The sequence below is a fragment of the Sceloporus undulatus genome, chromosome 2, assembly GCF_019175285.1.
Source record: "Sceloporus undulatus isolate JIND9_A2432 ecotype Alabama chromosome 2, SceUnd_v1.1, whole genome shotgun sequence".
NCBI lineage: Eukaryota > Metazoa > Chordata > Lepidosauria > Squamata > Phrynosomatidae > Sceloporus > Sceloporus undulatus.
Window position 1 is genome coordinate 297,475,404 of NC_056523.1, and position 25,212 is coordinate 297,500,615.

The following is a 25,212-nucleotide window of genomic DNA, read 5'->3' on the forward strand; positions in this document are numbered from 1 at the left end:
ATTTATTAGTAACAGCAAAACCAACAGACACGAGGAACATCACAAGCCTGAACTCTCCCTGGAAGCCAAGTTGACCAAATTGAGGCTGTCATACTTTGGCCATATCATGAGGAGGAATGACTCATTAGAAAAGACAATAATGCCAGGAAAGAGAAATCACGGTCATGAATTTACAGGACTTGAGCACAGCAGTGGTGGATTGAGAGTCTTAGAGATGTCTCATTCACAGAGTCATCATGAGTTGGGCTCGACTACCTGAGGCCAGCTACCACCTACAAACACACACCTACCTTTGCAAAAAGCAAGTTGAGCTGTTTCCCTGATCCATGATATCCACCCTGGGAAAGAAAGAGCTTAACTTGTTCTTGGACTTGCTCTTCATCAAGATGCCAGCAATTTTCATCATCTATGCTAGCACCAGCTGTTGGATCAGGGGCACCTACAAGTGCAGCAGAAAAGCAAATAAATAGAAGATAGGTTTAGCTGGCAATGCAGATGAAGTTGGTTCCACGTAAAACAGAATATGGTTATGGGTGATTCTTCTAACAATCTGCTTCTATATGTGCCAAATGCTAACTGCTGGCACTAAGACTTCTGCATGCAAGGTGATGCATTCAGAATTCAACATGCACTATTTTAATAGTACAGTATATGATTATAGAAGGATACTAAAATTAACATGCTTTCACATAACCTCAGAGCATGGTGCCAACAGGTAAAACTCAACATAAATAGTAGTTCATTAGTTTCACAGAAATACATGTTTCACACAGGAGAAAGCAGGTTCATTCTGTAGCATTTCGGTTAAGGGCTTTTGACCTTGAAAATGATCTCTACTTCAAACTTGGTGGTGTGACTCTGAAACATTTCCTTATAGCTGAGAACATAAGAATATCCTATTCAGTCTAGAGATGTAGAATTTCTAGAAATGTTGAAGCCATAAAAAATAGCATTTTCCTAATTTTCACCCAGGAAGAATAATTTGGGAGTTGGGGAACTGAAATACATGCACTACCTACTTTCTTATTAAATTTAAACATGTTTTACTGTTTTACAATATAAAGTACTTCAGTTATAACTTGGCATAATTAAGAAATTTAAGAACATAAAAGCCATAGCTTTGTACAAGCAAAACTGTGATTATACTCTATACTAAATATGGAAGTGAAAACTGCTGTAGCCTATGCAATCTAATCACTGTATCTTAGTTTTTGACATCTGAGGATGGGAGAAAAATGACAATAAAAACCACAAAATTTGTAACGAACAAAGCAAAGTATATCATATGGAGAGAAACAGAATCATGAAATCACAGTCCTAAGGACTACACCAGCAGCATACTCGGTAGTAATGTTTAACACAACACAGAAAACACTGAACTCTGCAATAGTGCATTATCATCCTGTCTTAAAGATTTTAACAATTATGACTTCATCTGATGGTATCCTGGGATTTGTAGTTTGTTGTGGCACCAGAGCTCTCTGACAGAGGGCAAAATACCTCACAAAACTACAAATCCCAGAATTTCATAGCATGGAGCCCTAACAGTTAAAGTGGTGTAAAACTGCATTAATTCTGCAGTGTATATGGCAGAAAAGTAACTTCAATTTCAGTGTTGCTTATGTGGGGGTCAGCAACTGCTAGGAATTGGGGGATGAACTGACCCTATTACGTTCCCTGGAGGACTTCTCTCCAACTCACACATTTTTAAAAATTGCTTTAAAAAAAAAAAGTTCCAAACCCCCCTACATACCTTTTGTGTGTAGGGTGTGGGGGCAATTTCCCACCAAGGCGTAGGGGCAAGTTTACTATGCTTCTTGGTTTCCTTGAGCAATTTTAGGCTCATAGAGACTGTTATTTAACAGCAAAGTAAAATGCAGGTCAACGTTTCGTTTATTTCCTTGTTAAATAAAGGCCTCATGAGTCTAAAACAGTCCATGAGGAATCCAAAATGTGGTGGATTGGAGGAAGCTTTTGAAAACTTTTTAAAATGGGAGTCTGAGGGGGGGATGCATGTACCTTGCAAGGTGCACTTTTCCCATCCCAGTTTAATTTAAGCAGAGAAATTATCATTCTCTAATTCTTATTTTATAAATATTCATCCTGCAATTTCTGGTTTTCCAAAGAAGAATGACTTTTATTTCCTACATCCACCAAAACATCATTTTTCCCCCACTAGAAAAAAAGCAGAAAATTTGTAGGGGGGAGGGGCATTTCCTCTTGAATTTTCCTGCTTTTGTTCAGTCCTTTACACTTTCAATCCAGTTCAATATGATGCTTCCAACATGATTGACTGGATGCCTATGGGAACCCAAGCACGATACAAAAATCAATAGTACTTTTCAACTTGTATGCAAAGTAACTAGTATTTCCAAGCATACTTCTGATATCGCAGGCAACATATATCCATCATGAATATTATAACCACTGATGGTCTCTCATCTTCCATGAATTTGCATAATCTATGTTAAAGCTGTTCATGTTGGCAACTAGATCTACATCTATATCTACACACATTAGCAACTCTCATAGTTTAACTACACAATGGGGCAGTACAGACCGGCGTATAAACGCCACCCTTTTTTCCTGCACAGTGCTACAGCAGCAACAAAACAGAGCGGTAACGCTGCGCAGCAAAAAAGGAGCCACCTAGAGCTTATGACGCCACTTCCTTGCTGAGACATGTGGGCGCTCAGACGCTCACACGTCATTCCTACGCCTCCTCCCGTGCGGGCGGTGCCACTGAATAGTGGCACCACCAGCACACAGTAGGGCTCGGGAGTGTGCGGTTGGTGCATGGCCCCGAGTCCTACTATCACTGCCAGGACATTATGTCCTGGCGGTGTGTATTGGGCCAATGTATGAATAAGTAGTTTCTTTAATATGTTTTGAATCTCGTGTCACTCAGCTTCATTTGTGGTCCCGAGGTGTAATATTATAAGAAAGGAAAAAAAGAACAGGTTGCTCATCTGTAACTGTGTTTCTTCGAGTGGTCATCTGCGAATTGACACAAATGGGTTTATTCTGCGCCTGCGCAGCAATACTCGGAAACTTCTAGAATCTCTGGGCAGAAAATAGTTTGCAACTTTCTGCAACTTTTTGGCGGTAGCTCCGCCCACCCTTATATATAGCCCCTAGCAGTCCCGCTCTCCTCAGTTCCGAATGAGCCACAAAGCGCGACAGCAAAGTTAGCAAAGAGCAAGACACTGAGGGGAGGATGGGCGGATTTGTGTGAATTCGCAGATGACCACGCGAAGAAACACAGTTACAGGTGAGCAACCTATTCTTCTTCTTCGTGGTCTCTGCGAATCACACAGGAGGAGGGAGTGTCATGAAACCACAATGGCTGAAATTACCAATTTCAATAATCAACAATAAACAGTTGAACAAAACAGACGTACTGTCATTTATTAACACTCCAACAGGATTAATGCAAAGCAGAAAGTAACACTGCCCTCCCGAAGGCTGCCTCCTGTCCGGCTCTAGCGTCCAGCCTGTAATGTCTGATGAAAGTCAATGGCTGGGATCAGACAGCAGCCTTACAAACATCCTCCAACGGGATCCCCGTTAAAAATGCGGAGGATGTGGCTACTGCCCGTGTTGCATGGGCTCGAACCCGACCTGGAACCGGTCTACCAGACAGCTCATAGCAGAGGCGGATGGTATTGGCCACCCGTTTGGAGAACCTCTGAGCCGACACCAGTAGTCCCTTCTTGGCCTCAGAATAGCAGACAAACAGTCTTTCTAAGCACCTTGAACCCGACGTTCTGTCCAGATAGAAAGCTAACACCCTGCGGACATCTAGGGCATGGATCTGGCATTCAGAGTCAGTGGTCGGGTTTGGAGCCAAGGTCAGCAAAACAATGTCCTGGTTCATATGAAAAGCAGACACTATCTTCAGCAGGAAGGTAATGTCGGTATGGAGAACCACTTTGTCTTTATGAAAACGCAAAAAGGGGCAGATGGTGTCACCCTATAAAGGTTCTCGATCTTGCGGGAGGTGGACGCAATGGTAGCAGGTGTGTCCCATGACCTCTTAGCAATCTTCTCCAGTGAAGGGAGATAGGCCAAGGCAGGTGGTACAGGCGCCAAACCGTGGATCCTCCTCTCGACGGGAGCGAGGGCGGCGGCGGCGGGTGAGCGACCTCCAACTTGAGGGTGCCAGCCATTCTAATGATACGGTCAGCAAAAGATTTCACGTTGTCTGTGGGAGAAGGCGCCGCGGGCTCCACAAAAGCCAATGGGGACTCGACACCTGAGAATGGTGACTCAGAACGAGATCAAGATCGAGAGTGGGATCTAGATCGGGACAGACTCATACGGCGACCAGTCGGAGGGATGTCCCTCTGAGGCGTCGAGGGGCGCCTGGGATGATTGCCGGATTTGAGGCAAGGTGGTGAGGCGACACAGGCCTGACTCTCGTGGGTCCAGGGATGTTGCGCCGAAGGTGTGAGGCGGCAACCGGCAAGAAGTACTGGCCAGAACGATGGTCATAGACAAGGTCCAGGTGGGAGCCGAACAGATCTCGGTCTGGAAGATCCCTGTCTGGTAGGTCATAGGCAGACGCTTCATCTGCCTTTGTACCGAGGGTGGCTCTATCCTTGCGTGGGGGAGAGCGAATCCGAGACCTGTCCCATGGAGGAGAGCGAGACCAAAGCCTGGGTCTCTGTGGAGAAATTGGGGTGTCCGAGTCCGGGATTTCACCCTCGGATTCAGAGGAGCGGTCCAGGCCCACGATTTAGAGGTCATCACCAGGGATGGAAAGATGACTGGAGAGAATGACCCTCGGTTCCAACGGGACCGGTACTGACGTTGGAGGTACTATTGGCGCCGGAGTCGCAGTTGGCCTGGACTCGGGTGAAGGAACTGTAGTTGGCCTCGAATCCGGTGGGGGCACAGAAATCGTGCTCGGCAGCCCCTTATGGTGAACCTTGGGGGCAGGTGAAGCTGAGCGAGCCCGTTTGGAACCCCGGTCGGGGCAAGAAGACTTAGGAGGCTTATGCTTGTCCCCTTGCTTCTTCCTGGTGGTTTTGGAGGATTTATCCCCTCCTTCTCCAGAAGCCACTGAAGTGGACGGTTGGCTTAGGAGCTCTCCCGAGGTGGTGATTGAGGGCTGGCGAACCTTGTCATATAAGGCAGCCTTTAAAGTCTTGAGGGCCTGAAAGGACATGGCCCTGCAGTGAGAGCAAGTGCCTGGAATATGGGTATCCCCCAAGCAGAGCACGCACTTGTCATGGCCATCGGCCATGGGGATTTTAACCCCACAATTGGCACACCTCTTAAAGGAGGCAATCAAGAGTCACAGTACCGAGTCGTCGAGTTGAAAACAGAGTCCGATAGAATAGTCAGTCGTACAAATGGTCAAGAGTCCAAAGATTCGATTGAGAGTAGAAGCAAAATGCTAGTGAAGTTCCTCGAGCTGCTTTGCACGGCGGAATGAAGGAACTGAGGAGAGCAGGACCACTAAGGGCTATATATAAGGGTGGGCGGAGCTACTGCCAAAAAGTTGCAGAAAGTTGCAAACTATTTTCTGCCCAGAAATGAGCTTTAATACAGAATAGCAATTTCAATGTAGATTTTCCTGGACCTTGCCCCACCTTGATGCCCTCCAGGCTGGCTGGAAATAGTGAGAGCTGCAGCCCAAAACTTCTGGAGCAAACCAGGCTAGGGAAGGATGTTCTATACAAACTGTTTCAACAAAATATCTAGACTATATTTCTGGAATTGGCAAATTAAAACTATAGTACTTTCTGTAATGAACCTTTGTTAAGATGCTGCTTAGAGGACCAAGCCTTTGAGAACTCAGGAAAGTTTGTGACCCTTTTTCGTTCATGACATAAATTAGGTTTGCTGCAAAAGAGTGCAGAATTTTACAGCAAACTGCTAAAGATCAACTCTTTTCTGTGGCTATATAAAAATATATTCAGTTATTATTTTGAGAATCATAAAAACATACCTGTAAACTGCAGCATTCTTCTGTCTCACCATTGATATATTTTAAACCATTTATATGAAAGCCACTGATATCTATTTCTTATGGCTGGAAAGTGTTCACTTGTCAAAACATGATTAAAAGAAGACATGGAAATGGGCACTGAAGCCTGCAAAATTAATACTACCCTGCAAATATTTGGAAGTGATTAAATGTTTCTCTGATAGTGATAATAGATACCAGTGAAATCATGTTATAGCAATCCTAGCCTAAAATTCAGTTCTTAGTACTGATTACAGAAGAGCCATATAAGCAAATATTCAATGTTAATCAAAATTATGTAAATTTCACTGATTGAATTGGTCTACAAGCAACCAAATTTAGGCCCTAATTCTTGTTGAATTATCAAAAATGGTTGGATGGCATAGTCATGCTGATTAAAATCTAAAGACCATGGGCTTCATTTATTACTTAATATTATTTATTTATTGTATTTATTTCCTGTTAGAACAAACATTAAAACAGAATATAGCTCAAATAAATTCTAAAATTTACAAACAACAAAATTAAGCTATCATATTAGCAACAATATTAAATAAATAAAATAAATAAACACTTTGAAAGCATTTAACAAGGAAGCAGCAGGCAACCTCACATGGGGAAATATGGTCTTTGAGACAATTTGGTCCCAAGCTGTACAGGTCATAACAAACACTCTGAAATGAACTCAGAAACAGACTGGTGGCCAATGAAGCTGTTCTAAGAAGGGTGTTATGTTTTTTCTGTAATGAACTCTGGTTAAATGTCTGGTCACAGTAGCACACAGCGTACAGTAAATCAAATGGGATATAACCAAGGCATGTATCATCATGGCTAAACCAAATATCTCCAGAAACAGGCATAAATCTACAGCACTATATAAATAATAATAATAATAACAACAACAACAACAACAACAGTTGCTGCACTAATTTCAAATATAAATGCACTACTGGCCACTGGCAGAACCATGAACACCCAGACTCAGAGCTGAACCCAAGAAAATACCCAAGCTGAGAACCTAAGATTTCAGAGTGCACACCATATAGTGCTAGCTGAATCCTTATTCCCTGTTTTGCCTTACAGCTGAGCAGTATCACTTGTCTTGTTAGGATTAATCTTCAGGCTGTGGCCAGATGCCTCAGTGTGCTGGATTCCATACTAGCATTCAGAACCTCTTGAAGAAACTCTAAAATCTCCTTTACACCAGTTGTGCGGGGAGAAATGGTTGACCAGTAAGCCCATCTTAGAAAAGCTTTCGAGTGGTCTTATATAGTCTACTGGTGAAACTCCTGGAGACTAAAAGTTTTTACTGTTACGTGACTAATTAGCCCTCATATAAAATCTTCTTTCAGTTGGCAGGTGGCTAGGTGCAGCCAAACTGGATCCAGGTGTAAACAGTAAGTGTCTGAGACTGGGAAGATAGGGCTTGATCGGGAAAAGAGGGTCCCAGGTGACTGGATCTAAAAGATGGGTGAACCAAGGTGTTATAGGGCCAATGAGGTGCTATGACAACCACCTCATTCACTGAGTACCCTTCATTCACTGTGTGCAAAACATACTGATCCAATGCTGATGTGACCCATGTCTCTGAAAAAAGGGAATGCCTGCCCTATATCTGACAGGGAGGATATTTAAATAGTTGGTTGGTTTTTTTGGTTTTTTTGTTTTTTTGTTTGTTTGTTTTTTGTTTGTTTGTTTGTTTCTTTGTAAGACTGGCTTCTTGGTGGTGCAAGTCTGCCTGAGTGTCCTTGGTGATAAAGGAAAAGTGGGATCTAGATCAAGCAAGTTTGAATGACCTAAATCCTGAGAAGTGGGTGGGACAAATAGGCTGGGATTGTTTACTCTGACATTTAAATTCCTTCTTGGGCACATAATACACAGTCTTAAGTCATCAGGAATTTTTTTTAAAAAGGCATAGTCTTCTTCTTGTTTCAATGAGGATGTTCTTGAGAGTCTCTATGTCGGACAGAAGGGAACCAGTATAAGGGACCATGGCTGCAGTGGACCTGAATTGGGAATCTATGTTCCAGTGCCTTAGCCAAATACAGCACCAACAGTAGCTGCAATGTAGTAGGCAGAAAAAGTAAGGGTATTTCTGGTGGCATCAGCCACATTAGCTAAGGATTTATAAATCTTAAGCAGTGTCTTGTGAAGGAATTTTGCATCCACGTCTTCAGAGACAAATATCTTGTACCCAGAACACAGTTGCTCTGGCTATAAGACACAAATTGATTGTGCAGAAGGTTAGTGGAAGCATTTAAGTGAGTTATCAGCTTTTTTTCTATTGCGGTCCAATAACTGAGCCTTAGGAGCGAGAGCACAGGTCAAAAGACTAGAATTGGCTCCATCAAAGAGAGTGAGCTTTAATGAGAGCGAATTCATGGTCTCTGATAGTAGGCTATACAGTTTGGGGGCCATACTAGTTCCTTTTCTGTCCTGTGTAGGAGAGGGCCATTTTGATTTTAGGAAGTCACTGAAATCAGAAGGGAGCCACAGACAGGAGACCTTTGTCTTTGGGAACATAGCTGCCCAACGGCTAGATTGTTCAGCAGATAGAGCAGTAGGAGAGTCAGACTGGGGTTTTTGGAAGCCCAAAGCTGCCACAGCCTTAGGCACACGACGGAGAAAATCGTTTTGGTTAAAATGTCTCTCTGTGGAATTATCCTCCTGTTCTCCAGAGTATGCGATCACCTGGGTCTGAGTCAGATAAATCTTTGAGAGAACTGGAATGGAGCAAAGCCATCTCAATATTCCCAGAAGGGAGTAGAATCCTCATTAGAGGAATGGCCTGGCTGATTTAATGTGTAATGGCCTTTGGTCTTTTCCTGTTTTCTGGGGTGCTATGGAGGGTGGGGGGTGGCAGAGGTAGGAAGGCCCAGAGAAGGAACCCTATAGTCTTTTTTGATGTGGAGCTGCAGTGGGCAAGGGGGAGTTGCCTGGCACAGCCCAGGTTTCTGACCCACCATGGAGGAAAATTATTTGAGACCCATACTCTCTGATCCATAACAGATATAGCAACTGAAAAGGGCATAGGTAATGCTTGTTCAGTTAATTCAAAATGGCCACCTCGTAGACCTGATTCAAAATGGCCTCTGGCATGAGGACAAGCACATTGTTGCTGTTGCTTGAAAGCCTGCTGCGGTTTCATTTCTCAGTTCTGGAAGAGAGTTCTGTAGCAGAACCTGCCTTTTCTAAATGCTATGGGGACATGTTCTGAGAAATTAAAGTAGCATTCTTCCCCAAAACAACCACCTCTGTCATTTGCTTATCAGCACTGAAGAAGCTTTCAGGACCTGACCTTTGAGTTAAGAGCAGGGGTGAGAGATCAGCTTTCTCAGCCCTGTATGAGTTTGAATTGTCTTCCCAGAGAGAGAATTTTCTTCCATATCAACTTCCCTCTCTGCAGAAAAAGCTCTGGCAGGGGCAATCACTGGAGGTGGGCATTAAGTGTATGTCCTTGCATGAATTAGCCAGGAGTGCTCTAAACCACTTGGCCTAGCAGGGATAGGTTTAGATCTTGAAGTAGCTTGTGATTTCACTTAACCCTTCCCTATTTACCCCTACCTAGCAAAAACATACAATAAACATACTAAGAAGAAAGAGGCATGGGGGCAGCAGGAAATGGAACAAAAAAAAGGCACGAGGGAGAGGAGGAAGGATGGATGTGAAATTCATAGGAAAAAGGGGGGGAAATAGTCAGAGAAAGATGGAGGAGCTTGCTTATGAACCTTTCTTGGTCAAGGTATGGAACAGAAGTGAAGAAGAGGACCTAGGTATCAGGATACTGAATCACTCAATTAACATATAACCTTTTACCTCACCTGGACAGTGCCTGGAATTAACACTTTCCTCAATTGCTTCTTCTCTGCTGGCTGAGAAAGAGAGGTGGAGTTGGGTGTTGGCATAATGGTGGTATGAACCCCCCAAAACTCCAGATATTCTCTCCAAAAGTTAGGTGTTTATCTTTAAAAGCATGAGAGACAAAACTGAGGGAGATAGCTGCCTGATTATACTGCAATAATATAAATAAGTTTGGAAGTAGTGCATTAAGAATAGAATATAAAGAAGTTATGGTGATTTAAACAGAGTTTTGGCTTGGAAATTTAATATTCCAGAAATGTTTTGGTCTTATATAATGTTTCTGAATACTACATAAAAAGTGGCATTGGCATTTTATTCAATGTGCTGTGCATGTTATTATTAGACACAGCAAGCTAAAACCTCCTTTACAACTCTTGTTTTAGGCAATGAATTAACACTACACTTGAGTGTTACTAATTATGTGCTATGATGTGTCCATAGTGTTTCAATATTGTGAATGTTTGAGACTGACCTAAGAGCCCTTACAGATTACACTAAAGGTCCAAACAGTCAATGAGTCCTGTAAATAAAGTAAATTTGTCAACAGAATCCCTAGAGGAGTGCATGTTGTTCTTGCTGTGAAGTCACAAAGTTGGTTTAGGCAACTCACTATGAGAATCTCTGAATTTTACAACAGTATCCAACTTTTAAAAGACTGAAAACCATAGAGACACTAGTTCCTATTTCTTCACCCTCTTCTCTACCTTTCTAATTAGCAACATGATAATATGCATCTGTTAAGACAGTGAGAGTTAAGACTGAATGAGAGAATAGGAAAAGTAAATGTAGCATTTTTACAATTAGCTGGTGCATAGACTTAGTGTAGTGAGGTAGGGAATCCAAGGTGGCCTGTAAATTACCTGCTTGTCAACAAGGACAACGCCAGTTGGCTCTGGCAAAGGAGGGAAAGGCCAAGTACTGTGTGCCTCTGCCTCCAGCCTCAGTCTGGGACGTCTGGGTGACCAAACAAGGCAAGTGCTGGTAAGAGGAGGAGTGTGGGGAAGCCAGCAGGATAAAGAGCAGGTCAGTATGCAAAGGGAAGAGGAAGAAACAGACACAGAAGGAAGGGAAGCAGTTAGCATGTCAGGGAAGCAGGGTGGATGTGGAAGGAAGGAAATGAATGAGGGAGCTGGAGAGGTGGAAGATGTGGTAGATATCAGTATGAGCCATTTGCAAGAAGACTGGGGGAAGATTGTTGGGGAGCTTGAAATGCAACAGTGGGTGGTGAGAGCTCTGTTGAGGAAGCAGACACCTTTTCATCACCAAAGATGCATGGCCCAGTCCCAAACTTGATTCTGATGAGGGGACACTCAGCAAAGTCCTTGAGTGGAACAACAAAGCAGCAGCTAAAAAGACTTCACACAAGTCTTGGACAGAGGCTATGATAGTGAGGTCACGATATACCCCTAGTCCAAGGTTGGGATGTGAAGAAATTGCACTCCCCAGGGGTGTGATGAGGCATTTCTGTCTATCGAGTTTTGAAGGTCTTTTTAAAATAATAATTGGGGGAGATCCTTGGGGCCATTGGGGCCTCAAATGCTCTTGGGGGAACATGTAGCCCAGAGGCTGCACTTTTCCCATAATGATTTAATTGATTAGACTGCAACCCTGTTCAGGTATTACTCACCACACACTTCTGAACAAGAGACCACCTAGTTTGTTCCCCTTTGCTGTTATTTCTGCACATAGAAAGTGATGCATCTGAAGAGAGTTGCTATTCACATGGAGGCTCTGCTTAAGAATATGAAGTGTACAAAGCAATAGAAAATGCTTATTTGGAAAGCATTATGAACTTCTCCTCCTCAAACATATCACTGCCCACATGAGCAAAACAGCACTGGATGGTAGTGGGGCTAGGCACTCCCTTGCTCCCATGCTCAGGAAAACGAATGAGACTTATGCATTTGTTGTGAAAGTACAGAATAAAGTTCAGCACACCTCCAGAGATAATATCTCAATACGGCTGAATCCATGTGTATCCTTGAAAGAAAAAGGAAGGTAGAGTTCCAAAGAGGAAACTAACTCACCATGAACTTGATTGATCTCTGAATTCTGAGAAAGGATTTCATCTGCTAACTTTTGAGCAGTTGGCAAAACTTCTGTATGGTGCACTGTGATCAGATACTGTACAAACTTCTGGAGTTGGTCTCTGTTCATTTGAAAGAGAGTCTCTGAAATGGGAAGATGCAGTTTGACCTGATCAGGCTTGCGGATTCGGTATAAAGAAAGTGCCACGACATGGGCACAGTAAAATATGTCTTTGTTTCCACAGCTACAGGTCACTGAGGTAATCTTGCAACGATCAAAGCTGATAGCTACATTGCAAACAGTTTCTGGCTCCGACTGCACTGCAGGTTCGGTCACTGTGCCGCTCAGGTGGAAACCTGTTTGTTAAAAGAAGAAAGGGACAATTCAGTAAAGCATTTATGACTACCATCTTAAAAGAGCAAAGTAGTTCCACAGGCTGAATAGTTTTAAGAGGGAGTTCATCTCAGACAGCAACAGTGGTCTTCAGCAGCAACTAAACATTACCCAAAGAACATTGTGCATATAAATAGTTTCACACACACAGAGTGGTAATTGTGGTGGACCATGACTACAGGGGGAAAAAAACAGGAAATGGACTGAACACACCAGGACACTAGACCTCCATTATTTTCAGATTCTCAAAACAGTACATTTTTCCAGCTCCAGAGTCTAAAAACACAAGTTGGAACCTTCCATCTGTGGAATCTGGCAAGATTTCACTAGTCTCAATAAATAAATAAAGAGCCCCAGGGCATGTTCATATTGACAAAGTCAAAAACAATGTTTAGTAGTTCTGGGCAGGTTATTCAGGACAGTAGGCTTTATTTCTGTCATGTTAATCTACATAAGTACATACAGTAGTTGGTCGCTAAGATAACAAATAGAAGCCAAATTGTTTCTTGAAGGGTGTACCTAGAGGAGGTGTGCAAGCCTAGAAATACTACAACTCACAATCTTAAGTATACAACTTAGAAAAATAAAAAGTGTAAAGTCTGCAAGTGAGATCTCCAGATTGTATATACCGTATTTTCCAGTGTATAAGACGACTGGGTGTATAAGTTGACCCCCCAACTTTTCCAGTTAAAATATAGAGTTTGGGATATACTCGCCGTATAAGACTACCCCTCTTCCAAATAAAAATTTTAAAAAACCTCACATTTGATTTCAATATGGTAATTTTAATTCAAATGCTTATGACATGCAGGTACTTAGCAGGAAAACTTGTTGTATACAAAGCCTGCTTGGATTGGACAGCTCTCCCTGTCTGCCCAGCCCTCCCTGTCTCCAAGATTTTCTTCTACCGTACGTGTACAGTGCCGACCTTGCTGCTTTCATACATTTGCCACATATGGAGGTGATGTGGCTGCAGCTGTTTTTGAGCTCCCCCCACCATATGCGGCGACCGCAGATTCTCCAGTCTGGCTCAGAAGTTTCAGCACCTGCCCTATAAGACGACCCCTGACTTTTGAGAAGATCTTCCTGGGTTAAAAAGTAGTCTTATATGCCAGAAAATACTGTAAATGTTGTTTATACATGCAATGAGCATGCAGCCAACGCAGGTAGGTCACAGCCAGCAGAGCACCCTTCAACCATATAAACCAACCAAAAGGCAGAAATCCCTGCTGTGTTCCCATTGTTTTCATTGCCTATGTAATCTTTTTAAACACCCTGATCCACAGCGGTAGACTGTAAGCCTGTCCTACTTTGTAGCTATGTATTAAGAGGTGTTTCAGATAAAAGCCAGTCATTGTATCCGTAAGACTTGCATCAAAAATTAGATAAAGTGGTATCAATCTTGCATGTCCAAAGTGCTGCACAACACAAGATTGATGTGAATGATCTGGGGTGTGTCTTCTAAGCAAATATACCAAGGTAAGACAAAGCAATACAGAAAGAAAGGCATGAATAAAAACAAAGCATTTCAAACCTGCACAAATTTATTTGTAGTGAAACCAGTTCTGCACCTGCTGATAAGAGCCTGGTCCATTTCCCAAGTAACCTTGAATAAATAATCCCCTCCTAACTATAACAGGTGCTCAATAAAATTAAGACTTGTGTTCAAAGAAGGAGGGGATTCGTCTTAGTTGTCAATATATAACAGCTGAGAATCTCTTTTTGACATTAAAAGCTACTAACTGCTAAGAAAACATTTAGTACTGTATAAGAGTAATATGAACTCAAGAAGATGGACTATAGAGTTGCTCTTATGCAAAATGAAGAGTTTTATGTAGCAGAGGCTCTCACTTGTGGAAGGCCAAGCAGAGGTGGTAATTTTCTCAGATACCCTCAACTATCTACTGGCCATGACAGTTATTTTCATGGTTCTCCAATCCCCTGGAGCAGATGGGGGGGGGGGGATCTGTGAGAATCGGTTCAATTTTCCAATAGTGGGCCCATAGTGTAAGCACCGTTTCACTCATGGGTTCCCAGGATCCAAGAGTATACATTAAGAGACTATTATGTAGACGTGTGTTTATCCTGAAATATACAGAATGAAACAGTTACAGGTTGGGTATTCCTTAATGCCTCCCACCATTTCAGATTCTCAGTATCTCTTCAGCCTCCAAAAATCCAAAATACCGAACACTTCTGGTCCCACGCATTTCGGTAAGCAATACTCACCTGTATATGCATGCCCCCACCACACACACCACACACACACACACACACCACACACACACGCACACACAACTTGTACCAAGTACAGTAGCTCTTGAACCCAGATGATCAAAAAACAGGAAGAAAGGCAGACCAGCTCAAGAAAAAGATACTCAGAAACTACCAACTTGCCATACTTTATGTAAGGAATTTCATATGGATCCTCACTTCTCGTCATTCCTTACTTCTGTAGAAATTATTATTTACTGAAATCTCAGGTAGTAAGTACTCAGTTTCCAGTCAAGGCAGCCATAATATGCCACCGAAAACCACAGAAGTGAACAGCTCAAGGATGGGAAGCTTAAATGATTTAACACCAGCTACTCTGACTCAAGTTCCAACTGTCTGGAAATACAGACATATCAGTTCAGTGCCTAACATTGTGGTTAGCTAACCTCAGTATGACTTTGAAGGGGCACCAAGGATTGACACACCACAAACGAAGAGCACACATGATAATGGCTAGACAGCAGTCTAAAGGAAACAAGTGAAAAGTCTGCGATTAAATACAATTTGTTTGAGACAGTTTTCTGTTCCCATTTTTTACCAAACACAACTGAGATCAGGATACAAAGCCAAACAGTGTGTTTTTGCCAGAACTTTCAATAATGTTTTGCTACTACCCATCTGTTTCTATTTCCACTTGGTAAGATTCATGTCATCATGAAGCTGTTACTAGAACTTCCATGGCTTAGATGTTAGCTTTTAAAAAAAAAACACCCTTACTAGAACCATTCATGAAACAAGAATTTGGCTCATGTCTCTTAGACACTGAAACTATATCTAAACAGTGAATTATTAATAAACAAAAATATTTTTTTTTCTGGGCCCACTGATATTATGACACTTCTCATACTCAAATATTTACTTGAGCAAGTCTACTATAGGTGCACCTTTGTTGGCAAGTGTACCTAACAACATGCCAGAAGATGGTTCTCCCAAATCAGTGGTTGTACATCTTCATTAGTCAGTGGAGGTGAAATTCAACTTAAGAAGATGTGAGGGACTGCACTGTAGCATTGGGCAAGATAAAGGGCACGGGCAAAGGACAAAGTGTTGAGGACAAAGTGGGTGACCTTCAGATGTATTCTTATCCATTTGGTCATTTCCTACTAGGCATGCAAATCAGTTTACAGCTCAGTTTTTCATAGCTACTTTGGTCTTGCCTCATACTATTTATACTGGTCCTTCAGAGAGAGAGAGAGAGGAGGAGAGAAGAGAGCGAGGCATTCAAAAGCAAAGTGAAAGACTTTATGGTCGATGGTCAGACTCTTCAAACAACTGGAAATTAATTTATTTTTTATCTTTGGCGATTCCAGTTTAAATGACTATAGACCAGTGATTCCCAAACGCTGATCACCTCCGGGTTTTGGACCTCAGTTCCCAGAAACCTCAGCCATCTTGGGCAATAGTTTGGGGTTTAAGGAGTTGAGTCCAAAACACTTGGAAAGTCGAGTTTGGGAATCACCTGCTTAGAGACCAACATAGACTTTTCATCCAAAAGGAAGAATCTCTGCCCTAGTCTTCTAAAGAGACTGATAGAAAAATGAAACCACATGAGAAAAAATGCGCAACACCCTGGACCTGAGTAACAGGCTGCAGAAACAAACAAAACAGTACCTTTCTATCTTTTACCAAAGATCGAATCATGTGGAAGATCACCTCCACAAGTTTGCAAGGTGAGTTGACTGATGTCAAATTTCTGGTTACTATACTGTACTACCTAACAGAGAATACTGGCTTCAAAACGAACACCGTTCAGACAATATGGAAATCTATAGTTTGCCTTATGTCAGGGAGAAGGGAGATAGTCTACAACTGAAGAATTCTGTAGGTTTGTTCGCAGAGGACTCCAAGCATGGCTTGGCATTAACCATCCCTGATCAAAATCATTTACTTGAGGACTAAGTGCCTAAAATAGCAACTAAAACAGAAACCAAATGTCCATACTCCTAGGTAGTCCAAATCTTGATATGTGCTGCATACATTCCTCCCTTCCCTTACACGGGGACCCATTCTGGGGGCCCCTTCTAAGCAGAAAATCACATATGCACATGAAAAAAATGGGGCACGTGTATGCGGTGCAGTGCAATGCTTGCGCCACAGCGCACGTGCCATTCATTGTATTGTCCGTGACTTCAGTGTATGCTGTGAAAACCGTGGAAGGGAAGCCCGTGTATGCTGCGAGCTCACTGATATAATATGTGCTTGATCACAGATATTTTTATCTCAGTTCATTCTTCGTATAGGCGCCTACTTTTTAAGATCTTCAAGGAAGGCTAGTGAGGATTTGGGAGACGCCTTCTCAGCAACTATTGGGAGTAGTTGCTGAGAAGGCTGTCTCCCAAATCCTCACTAGCCTTCCTTGAACTCTCTGCCAAAGGGAAGCTTAAACATGCCTACAATTTTAACTGATTGGGATAGTGCAATGTGTATGTTGGTTTTTCACGTGTAAGATGTTTTCATTTCATTTTAACAGTTTTAAATTAATATTTTTAAGTGGATTGTCTGATGCTTTTTAATTTTTATAGTTTCAGACTGTTTCAGCTGTATTGTTTTTAATGTATGACAGTTGCTTTGGGTCCGACATGGGAGAAGAGTGGGATATCAACAAATTAAATTAATATATAAATAGGGAGTTGTGGATCCCAGTTTAAGCAAAAATGTGTATTCAGCCTACTAGTTATTCAGACTACTAGGTGAATTAACAGAATTCAAATTTCACTTTAAAAGAGTACTTTTTAAAAGGATCTCTAATTTAAGCAAAAATTTTACATTCTCATTTAATCTCTCTCTCCCACATTATAACCTCATCGGACAAGAATGTTCCCCTCTATGATGGCTTGATGGACCTTCATCCTCTTCTAGTGATCTGCAAAATGAGCAGATCTGAACAATTTCCAACCCAGCCCTTCATCCCAGGTTAAGAGGCGGAAAGAGTCAAGTAGAACATTATGAAATATTCAGCCACTTCCCTTTTTTAAAAAAAATAGTCATGCACTGGACAAATCTAAAAGTCCCTGAATAAGCCTATTCCTTTGGTTCTTTGATTCACCTTGAAAACTATTTTGCTGTATTCAAGGAATCAAATACTGCTTCCCTTTTAGTGCTTTTAGATTAGCTACTCTGAACATTCTGAAGATTTATATTTCCATGCAGAATTAAATAATTAATTTCTCTTCCCAAATAGCATCACTCTTCCTACAGCATTCTGATCTTTACCTAAATGCAGACTAGAAAGACACAGGCAAGGCCAGCACTTGGCATTTGATGGATTCCTCCCTGATTTGCCAGCTTTCTACATACAGGAAATATCATACTGAGGCACATTTGAACAATTGATCTTCCTTCCACCTACAATCTTATACTATGCATCCTAGATAGATTTGTCTTCTCAGTGAGGTCATAGTGGTAGTATCTACAAACTACTGCTTCTCACTGGGAAGACAGTGTGTGCCCCTATAGTCTTCTTTTTTTTTAAAAAAAAACCCTTTCGGTTTAAATTACTGCAAACCCTTATCATGCCTTTCCTGTTTATATAGTAGGAGAAGCCTGTCTATACAGATAAGAATTGTGGAAGACATCAAAAGTCTCAAACATTTCCTTTGTTTCCTTTTCCAGACTTGCCATTTGGTTGCAAAATTACAACAGATGCTACATAAAACTGCCTTACTTTCTAGGAAATGAAGAAAAAGTGCTTGTTAAAATGCTTATTTGTCATTAACAGATTTCATTAACTGATTTTTAACCACAATCAGACTCATATTATCAAGTCAGCTTGTTCACCCAATCTATTTTACACACATCATTCATGAAAGAAAATCTAGATTCCCTACTCACCATTAAGAGATACAGAGAAACAGAGCTCTCCTTCAACAGATGGGCGGGTATTCATTTGATAGTGACTGGACAGTTGCCTGTAACAGCCCCAAATGTGAAGACAGAAAAGCTAGTTCAATTTTCACTGCAAATTCCCCTACAAATTCTCTCTTTGCAAAACAGACAATTCGTAATCACCAAAGCCTGCCAGTCTCTCATTCGGCAACAGGAACAAATGTCTGATTGTCCATTTGTAGCAATAATTTGGATTTAATACAAAATAAGATATGAGCAATCCTCTTATAAATCAATTCTACATCCCTTCACAAGCCAAAAAGAGTTCTTAAGTGTGTTTCCATTAAAAGCACAGTTCAGCACATCCTGCTAGCTTTGGTCTCCAGAATGCTCCCCACTTTACTGCATAAATTAGTTATTCATTACATGTGAAAGAGTCACAGATAAAGCTACACTCTGCTGAGGAAGACTGCTACTTTACATGTCAATTTCAGAACAAGAGCATCTGCTATTTTACTAATATGTATATTTAAAGCTGCTGCAGATTATATGCTGTTCATTGCCTGTTTGTTGAAATATAATGAATGTCTAAGGAGGACTGCACAAAATTATTCCCTCTGAGGCCTCAATTTCCTGGTATTCTTTGTAAGACACTCATGAGCCACACACACACACACACACACACACGGAGGGAGGGAGAATATCCCCCCCCCCAAAAAAAAACTCTGCCTATAGCCTGTACTCGTCTAGGATGGCAGTCAACATATTTTAGATGAGTTGACCAAACATGACATTTCTGCCCAAGAACTGCTAATACACATTGTTGGCACTACCTCAAATATTAACAAAAGTTCACCTACAGCTGCACGTGCCGTGTAGAAATAATCAAGTTTAGCACCACTTTAACTGCCATGGCTCTAGTTTGTTGTGGCACCAGAGCTCTCTGACAGACAAGGCTAAAAGTCTCACAAAACTACAATTCCTAAAATTCTATAGCATTGAGCCATGGCAATCAAAGTGGTGTCAAATTGGATTATTTCTGCAGTGTGATGCAGTCCAGAACATACACAAAAACAATCATGACTTAGAATACATGACAAAGTAAACACAGAAATATTACTCTAGGTCAGGAAATAGCCAAATTAATCATTCATTATTATTATTATTTATTATTAACCTTTATTTATAAAGCGCTGTAAATTTACACAGCGCTATACATACAACCTTATTAATTGGACGGTTCCCTGCCCTCAGGCTTACAATCTAAAAAGACAGAACACAGAAGGAGAAGGGAGTGGTGGTGGGGAAGGGGCCTGTCTAGTAAGATAATACATATAAAATACATAGCAATACAGGAAATGATTCAATAAAGCAGACAACAAAAGAACATCAAATTCAGCAAAAGAAATCCCCATTGATGAAACTTATGACACCACTTATAACACACACCACTTTTCTAGCATTACAATTTTCTTGCACAATAAATCTAAATATATTTGTTTGAGTGCAAAGTTTAAAAGGTGCTTGAGAAAATTAGTTGTCTAGTGCCTTATAAAGCTAAAATCTAATCCAAACCCAATTCAGAAAAGATTTTACAATGTTACTTACTAGTTATCTTCAACATATGAGATATGGAAAACTCGTCCTGTTAGAGATTGCTTAATTGCAAACTACATCAGCCATCTCAAGACACCTCAATCCCAAAAACATGGATGAGGAATGTGTGGCCCCTGGACTGTAGGTGGCTCCAGCCACATTTTTGGAGCCCATCCAAGTCTTTAAGAGACTTCCAAAGCCCACAAACTTCCCCTCAAAATAAAAATGTTTAGCAAATGTTCTGTTCCCAAATTATTATTATTATTAACCTTTATTTATAAAGCGCTGTAAATTTACACAAATTCCATGCAACTATGTACCTGGATATCAGGATTATATTTTATTACTCCAGTCTAATCCCATGGAGTATCACTCAAGTTTGGTAACTGTCCCTTCTCATAGAAATGACTTTATACTATGTATGAGATGGAATTGGCATGCAAGGGAAAAAGTCTTATAGAGCAGTGGTTCCCAACCTGTGGGTCAGGACCACTCCTAAGACCATCGGAAAACACATATTTGCATGTAACAATGAAAATAAGTTTATGATTGGGGGTCACCACAACATGAGGAACTGTCTTAAATGGTCACGGCATTAGGAAGGTTGAGAACCACTATTTTACAGTGATAGGAAAGCACTGCTTTTAAAAACAAAACAAAACAAAACAAAACCCACTATATGTAGGAACTGTCCTCTCCAGATTCCCTCTACATATCAGAGTACTGCCTACTCTAATAAAAGATATAGCCCCCAAGAATGATAAATAACAGGATCTAATTAAAATGTTCACTAAAATGGATAAACAGGTAGAAGTGTCCCACTATTCCCCCCAGCAGAACTTCATGGAATATCATTAGTGTTTGGCATCTGTACTTTCTGACAGTAATGACCTCATGCACATACAGTATATGGTATTTTAAGGACAATTACAAGAAGAAAAAAAGGAACATGAAATGATCCTCTAATGAAGCCAAGACAGTATTTCATCTATACTCAAAGATGATGTGATATTGTTTGGAAGCAAAACTGACACTGAAGATATAAATCAAGCTGGTAATCTCAATGTAAACTGACCTACTGAACCAATGAGAGTTGCAATTCAGTGCATCAGTTTTAGTAAGGAGTCACATGTACAGGCTGGCAGACATCCAGTTAGGAGCATAGGCACGTGTAAATCATGCAGGGTCCAAAAACCACTATTGCACAATGGACCTATTATGCTGACAGTGACAGGAGCAGAGCTGCATAGACTGCATGTCCATCTGTGATTTGTCTCTGCATGTTGCATTTGTACACTGTATGTTGCAGCTGCATGCTGTTTGCTGCAGTTGCACACTGTACATTGTGGAATGATACCTAGCCACTGACTTGTGTTGCACAATGTTAGAATTCTACATTAGGGTTGCATAATGCTCACACAGAGCATTTACATATGCAGTTACTTATGCCGAGGGGATGTTGGATTGTAGCCATAATGTGACACTAGATGCTTGTGCAAAACAAGTATTGGGACTTATTGTTCTGTGCCTTCAAATCATTTACGTCTTATGCCAACCCTAAGGCAACCCTATTGTGGGGTTTAATAGTGCTTTATGCACATTTTTAATTAACCTTTACAAAAGTTCTGTAAGGCAGGCCAACAGTAGTCCCAGACTGTACCAGAAAGTAAAGGCTAGGTAAGTGTTATTACAAAGTAAGGCAAAATTAGATTCCTAGTCTGATAGCCCATAGTCTAAACAGAAAAATGAAATAAATAGTAACAAACAAGGAATTTATATTCAGTGTGTGTAACAATACAAGGCCCTTTCCACCAACTGGTGCCAATCAGCAATGGAATGGGTAGAAAAATTAACTGAGCAGAATTGCTAAGGAAAGCAATTATTGATAGCAATCTGTTGCAATACAGGTCCAGATACCCTTTCTCAGCTCCATCACTTGTTTCAATGACACTGAGGACAGCAGAAAGGAGCACTGTGGGTGTGTTACTCATACCTGTATGTTGACATGTAATGTTGAACTGGCTGGCTATCATATCTACATAGGCTCTTAAATTTCCCCACAAAAGCAAATGCATTAAGTTAAGAAGGTCCAGATAAGAAATCTGGTTTTATTAAACAGTCATGATTTTCAGCTCACAATAACTCACTCATGAACTGTGCCAGCATTTCATGATAATCAACCACAAATGCTGCCTGCTTCCTCCAAAAGGGCAATATGCGACTTGGTTCATTAAACCAGAGTGGTTTAAAATACAGCCTTTTAACAGTTGTTTGATCTACACACAGAGATATGGCTAAGCATGGAGTAATTATCTTGATTCTGACCAAAATCACATCTGTTTGTGTTTGTAAATAAATATAGCTTGACAGCAATTTGGTTCATCTATCAGAAAGAATCAACTGCAAACTGAATAAGCATCTTTGCATTCTACACAAGATGTGTATTTGTTATAGCAGCCTGCTGCAACGATAATTCAAACACATCTAGTGTGTGCACTAAATTCAAGAAAACTGTATAATTCTATATCAGTGTCATATAACATCAAAACATTAGCACATGTGTTTACTTAGTTCTTTACCAAAACTGTAGCTGTACATACATTTTACTAAGCTAACACACATCATATGAAATAAAGTAATTTAATTAATCTGCTAGTATAGGTCAACAATTTAATGTGGTCGTTGTTAGTGCACAGATGTTTTCTTCCACATCTGTTGACCACAGAGGGAGTAAAAGGATTAAAAGGGGCATTATAGTATACACCACCATCTGGTTTGTAGTTAAAATTAAACAAATAAATGCTAAATGATTTTGAGACAAAGATATCCAGTGTGTTGACCTTACACCGAGACATAAAAGAAAATACTTACCTAACCCAGGAAAGTATGCATTGAGCTTTACTGGGGGGTGGGGAAGTGGGTTATGTTTAAAATGTCATTGTTAATAATGAAAGCAATTGTGACTATTTAACTCCATGTAATTTCCAAGGATTAGACACTTCTTGTGCAATTTCAAGATTCAGTTTAGAAAGGCTGAACACTGGTTTCCTTGGGGCTGCCAAAATAATTAAGGGACACCCAATGCTAATCTTTTCCTATCGCCAGTCTATTGGTTCATATTTGTGTCAAATGTAAAACAAAAAAAATATAGTTTTCAATATATGAATTGACAGACCCCAAGGAAGAACATAATAGCAAGATGGAGCTCTCTCCAACCCCATCCACTAATTAGAGATGTTTCTGATCCAATGTTTGCTTTCGATGTCATCCTCTCTCAACTTTTTTGTCCTGTCTACTACACTGTGGAGCCTACAGGCAAGAACTATCTTGCCTTTCAAAGAACCTCTTCCAATTTACACTCAAGTATGGTGAACATGTGATCGAGATACTGCTGGACTGCAACTCCCATCATCTTTCACCACTAGTTGTGTGGACTAGGCTGATGGAAGCCACAGGGCCAAAATAGACTGTTGGAAGGAGCAGCTTGCGGCGCAGCAATCGCACACTGCACCCCCAATCTGCCTTGAAGCCACCCAAAAAAAGGAGCAGCAAAGAGCTGCTTCTTTTTTGGGTGGCAAAATACATCTTTACACCTGCACCATGCCTGTAAGCCAGGTTCATGAGGCCCTGGCAGTGTGCAGCATGTAACACTGGACTGCTGGAGCATTATAAAGTCACCCCCATGTAAACGGCCAGGTGGCTTCTGGGCAGCTTCAAAATGGTTTGGGAGTATGCAGCATGTAAACGCCATGCTCCCAAGCTATCTGAAAGGTGGCACAAAAGAGCCATCTGTTTCAGCCCATAGTCTAGCATCTAGAGGGATACATACTGCCCAACAAATAATACACCACATGTAGAAAATTTTCAGTAAGTTCTATGAGGAAAATATAACAAGCACAATGAAGATGGCTAGCAATTTTATTATGAATTCCAACGAACAGCAAGAAAAGTAGCTTCATGTTGTACAGTACAGTATAACCGTTTTTGCTCATTTTAATTTTTGCAGAGCATCCTTATAAATAGCTGGTATACATATGCTGTAAGGAGGCAGTGACCTCCATATAGTTAACCTACCAAGAACTCTGCAGCAGAGCAACAAGCTGGCACAAAGCCCTCATACTTACACTATCCAGTTTTCATGGCACAGGGTCACATCCATCAACTTTCTATTTTTAAAAGTCAAGGTAAATGATGCAGCCAACAATGTATTCATAAGCATGGCCTTCCCCAGAATACTGTGTCCAGTTCTGGGCACCACAATTCAAAAAGAATGTTGAGGAGCTGGAGCATGTCCAGAGGAGGACAACCAAAATGGTGAAGGGTCTGGAAACCATGCCTCATGAGGAGAGATTTAGGGAGCTGGGTATGTTTTGCTTGGAGAAGAGACAGTTAAGAGATGATATGACAGCCCTGTTTAAGTATCTGAAGAGGTATAACATCAAGGACAGAGCAAGCTTGTTTTCTGCTGCTCTAGAGAATAGTACCTAAACAATGGATTCAAACTACAAGAGAAGAGATTCCACCTGAGCATTAGAAAGAATCTCCTGACAGTAAGAACTGTTTGGCAGTGGAATACACTCCCTCAGAGTTCGGTGAAGTCTCCTTTAGAGATGTCATCTGTTGGGTGTGTGTTCCTACATGGCATGGGATTGGACTGAATGGTCCTTGTGGTCTCTTCCAGCTCTATGATGTAATATGCTAAATCAGGGGTAGGCAACCTTTTTGAGCCGGGGGCCGGGTTGCTGTCCCTCAGGCGACTGGGGGGCCGAAGCTGAGGGGTGGAGCTTCCACCCTCTGGGGCGGGGCCACATGCCGGGGATGGAGCTTCCACCCTCCGGGGCGGGGCAGTGTGCTGGGGGGTGGAGCTGCGCCGCCATTTGGGCGGCAAAATGGCGGCGAGGTCGTGGAGACTTCGCCGCCATTTTGGGCGAAAAAATGCGGCGCCCAAGCCCCAAGGCCCTATGGACGCCGCCCTTTTTTCGCCCAAAATGGCGCGAAGCGCGCCTCAGGAGCCCAAATGGCAGCGCCCAGAGCGGCGAAAGCTGCGGGCGGCGGCAGCAAGAGCAGCCGGGGCCCCGGCCAGGCCTTCGCGGGCCACATCCGGCCCGCGGCAGAGTTTGCCAACCCCTGTTCTAAATGATCATGCAAATGCCTGAAGCAAAGATAGAAAGTTTTGGTTTGTTTAATGTTTTGTTATTAATGCAAAGTGCCTGGATGACCAAATCATATGGACTTGTCCAGGCCTTCATGATGGCCCGTCC

The 25,212-nt window shown here is 41.6% G+C and overlaps 1 protein-coding gene across 1 annotated transcript in view; it reads right to left on the minus strand.

Annotated features, from left to right (window-relative positions):
• The window catches only part of ZSWIM6 (zinc finger SWIM-type containing 6), a 136,240-nt gene that overhangs the window by 66,095 nt on the left and 44,933 nt on the right, over positions 1 to 25,212 (minus strand). The window contains exons 2-3 of the mRNA XM_042455092.1: positions 11,863 to 12,219; positions 291 to 439 (exon numbers count right to left, since the gene is read on the minus strand). Coding sequence (XP_042311026.1) covers positions 291 to 439; positions 11,863 to 12,219 — 506 coding nt within the window. The remainder of the gene's footprint in view (positions 1 to 290; positions 440 to 11,862; positions 12,220 to 25,212) is intronic.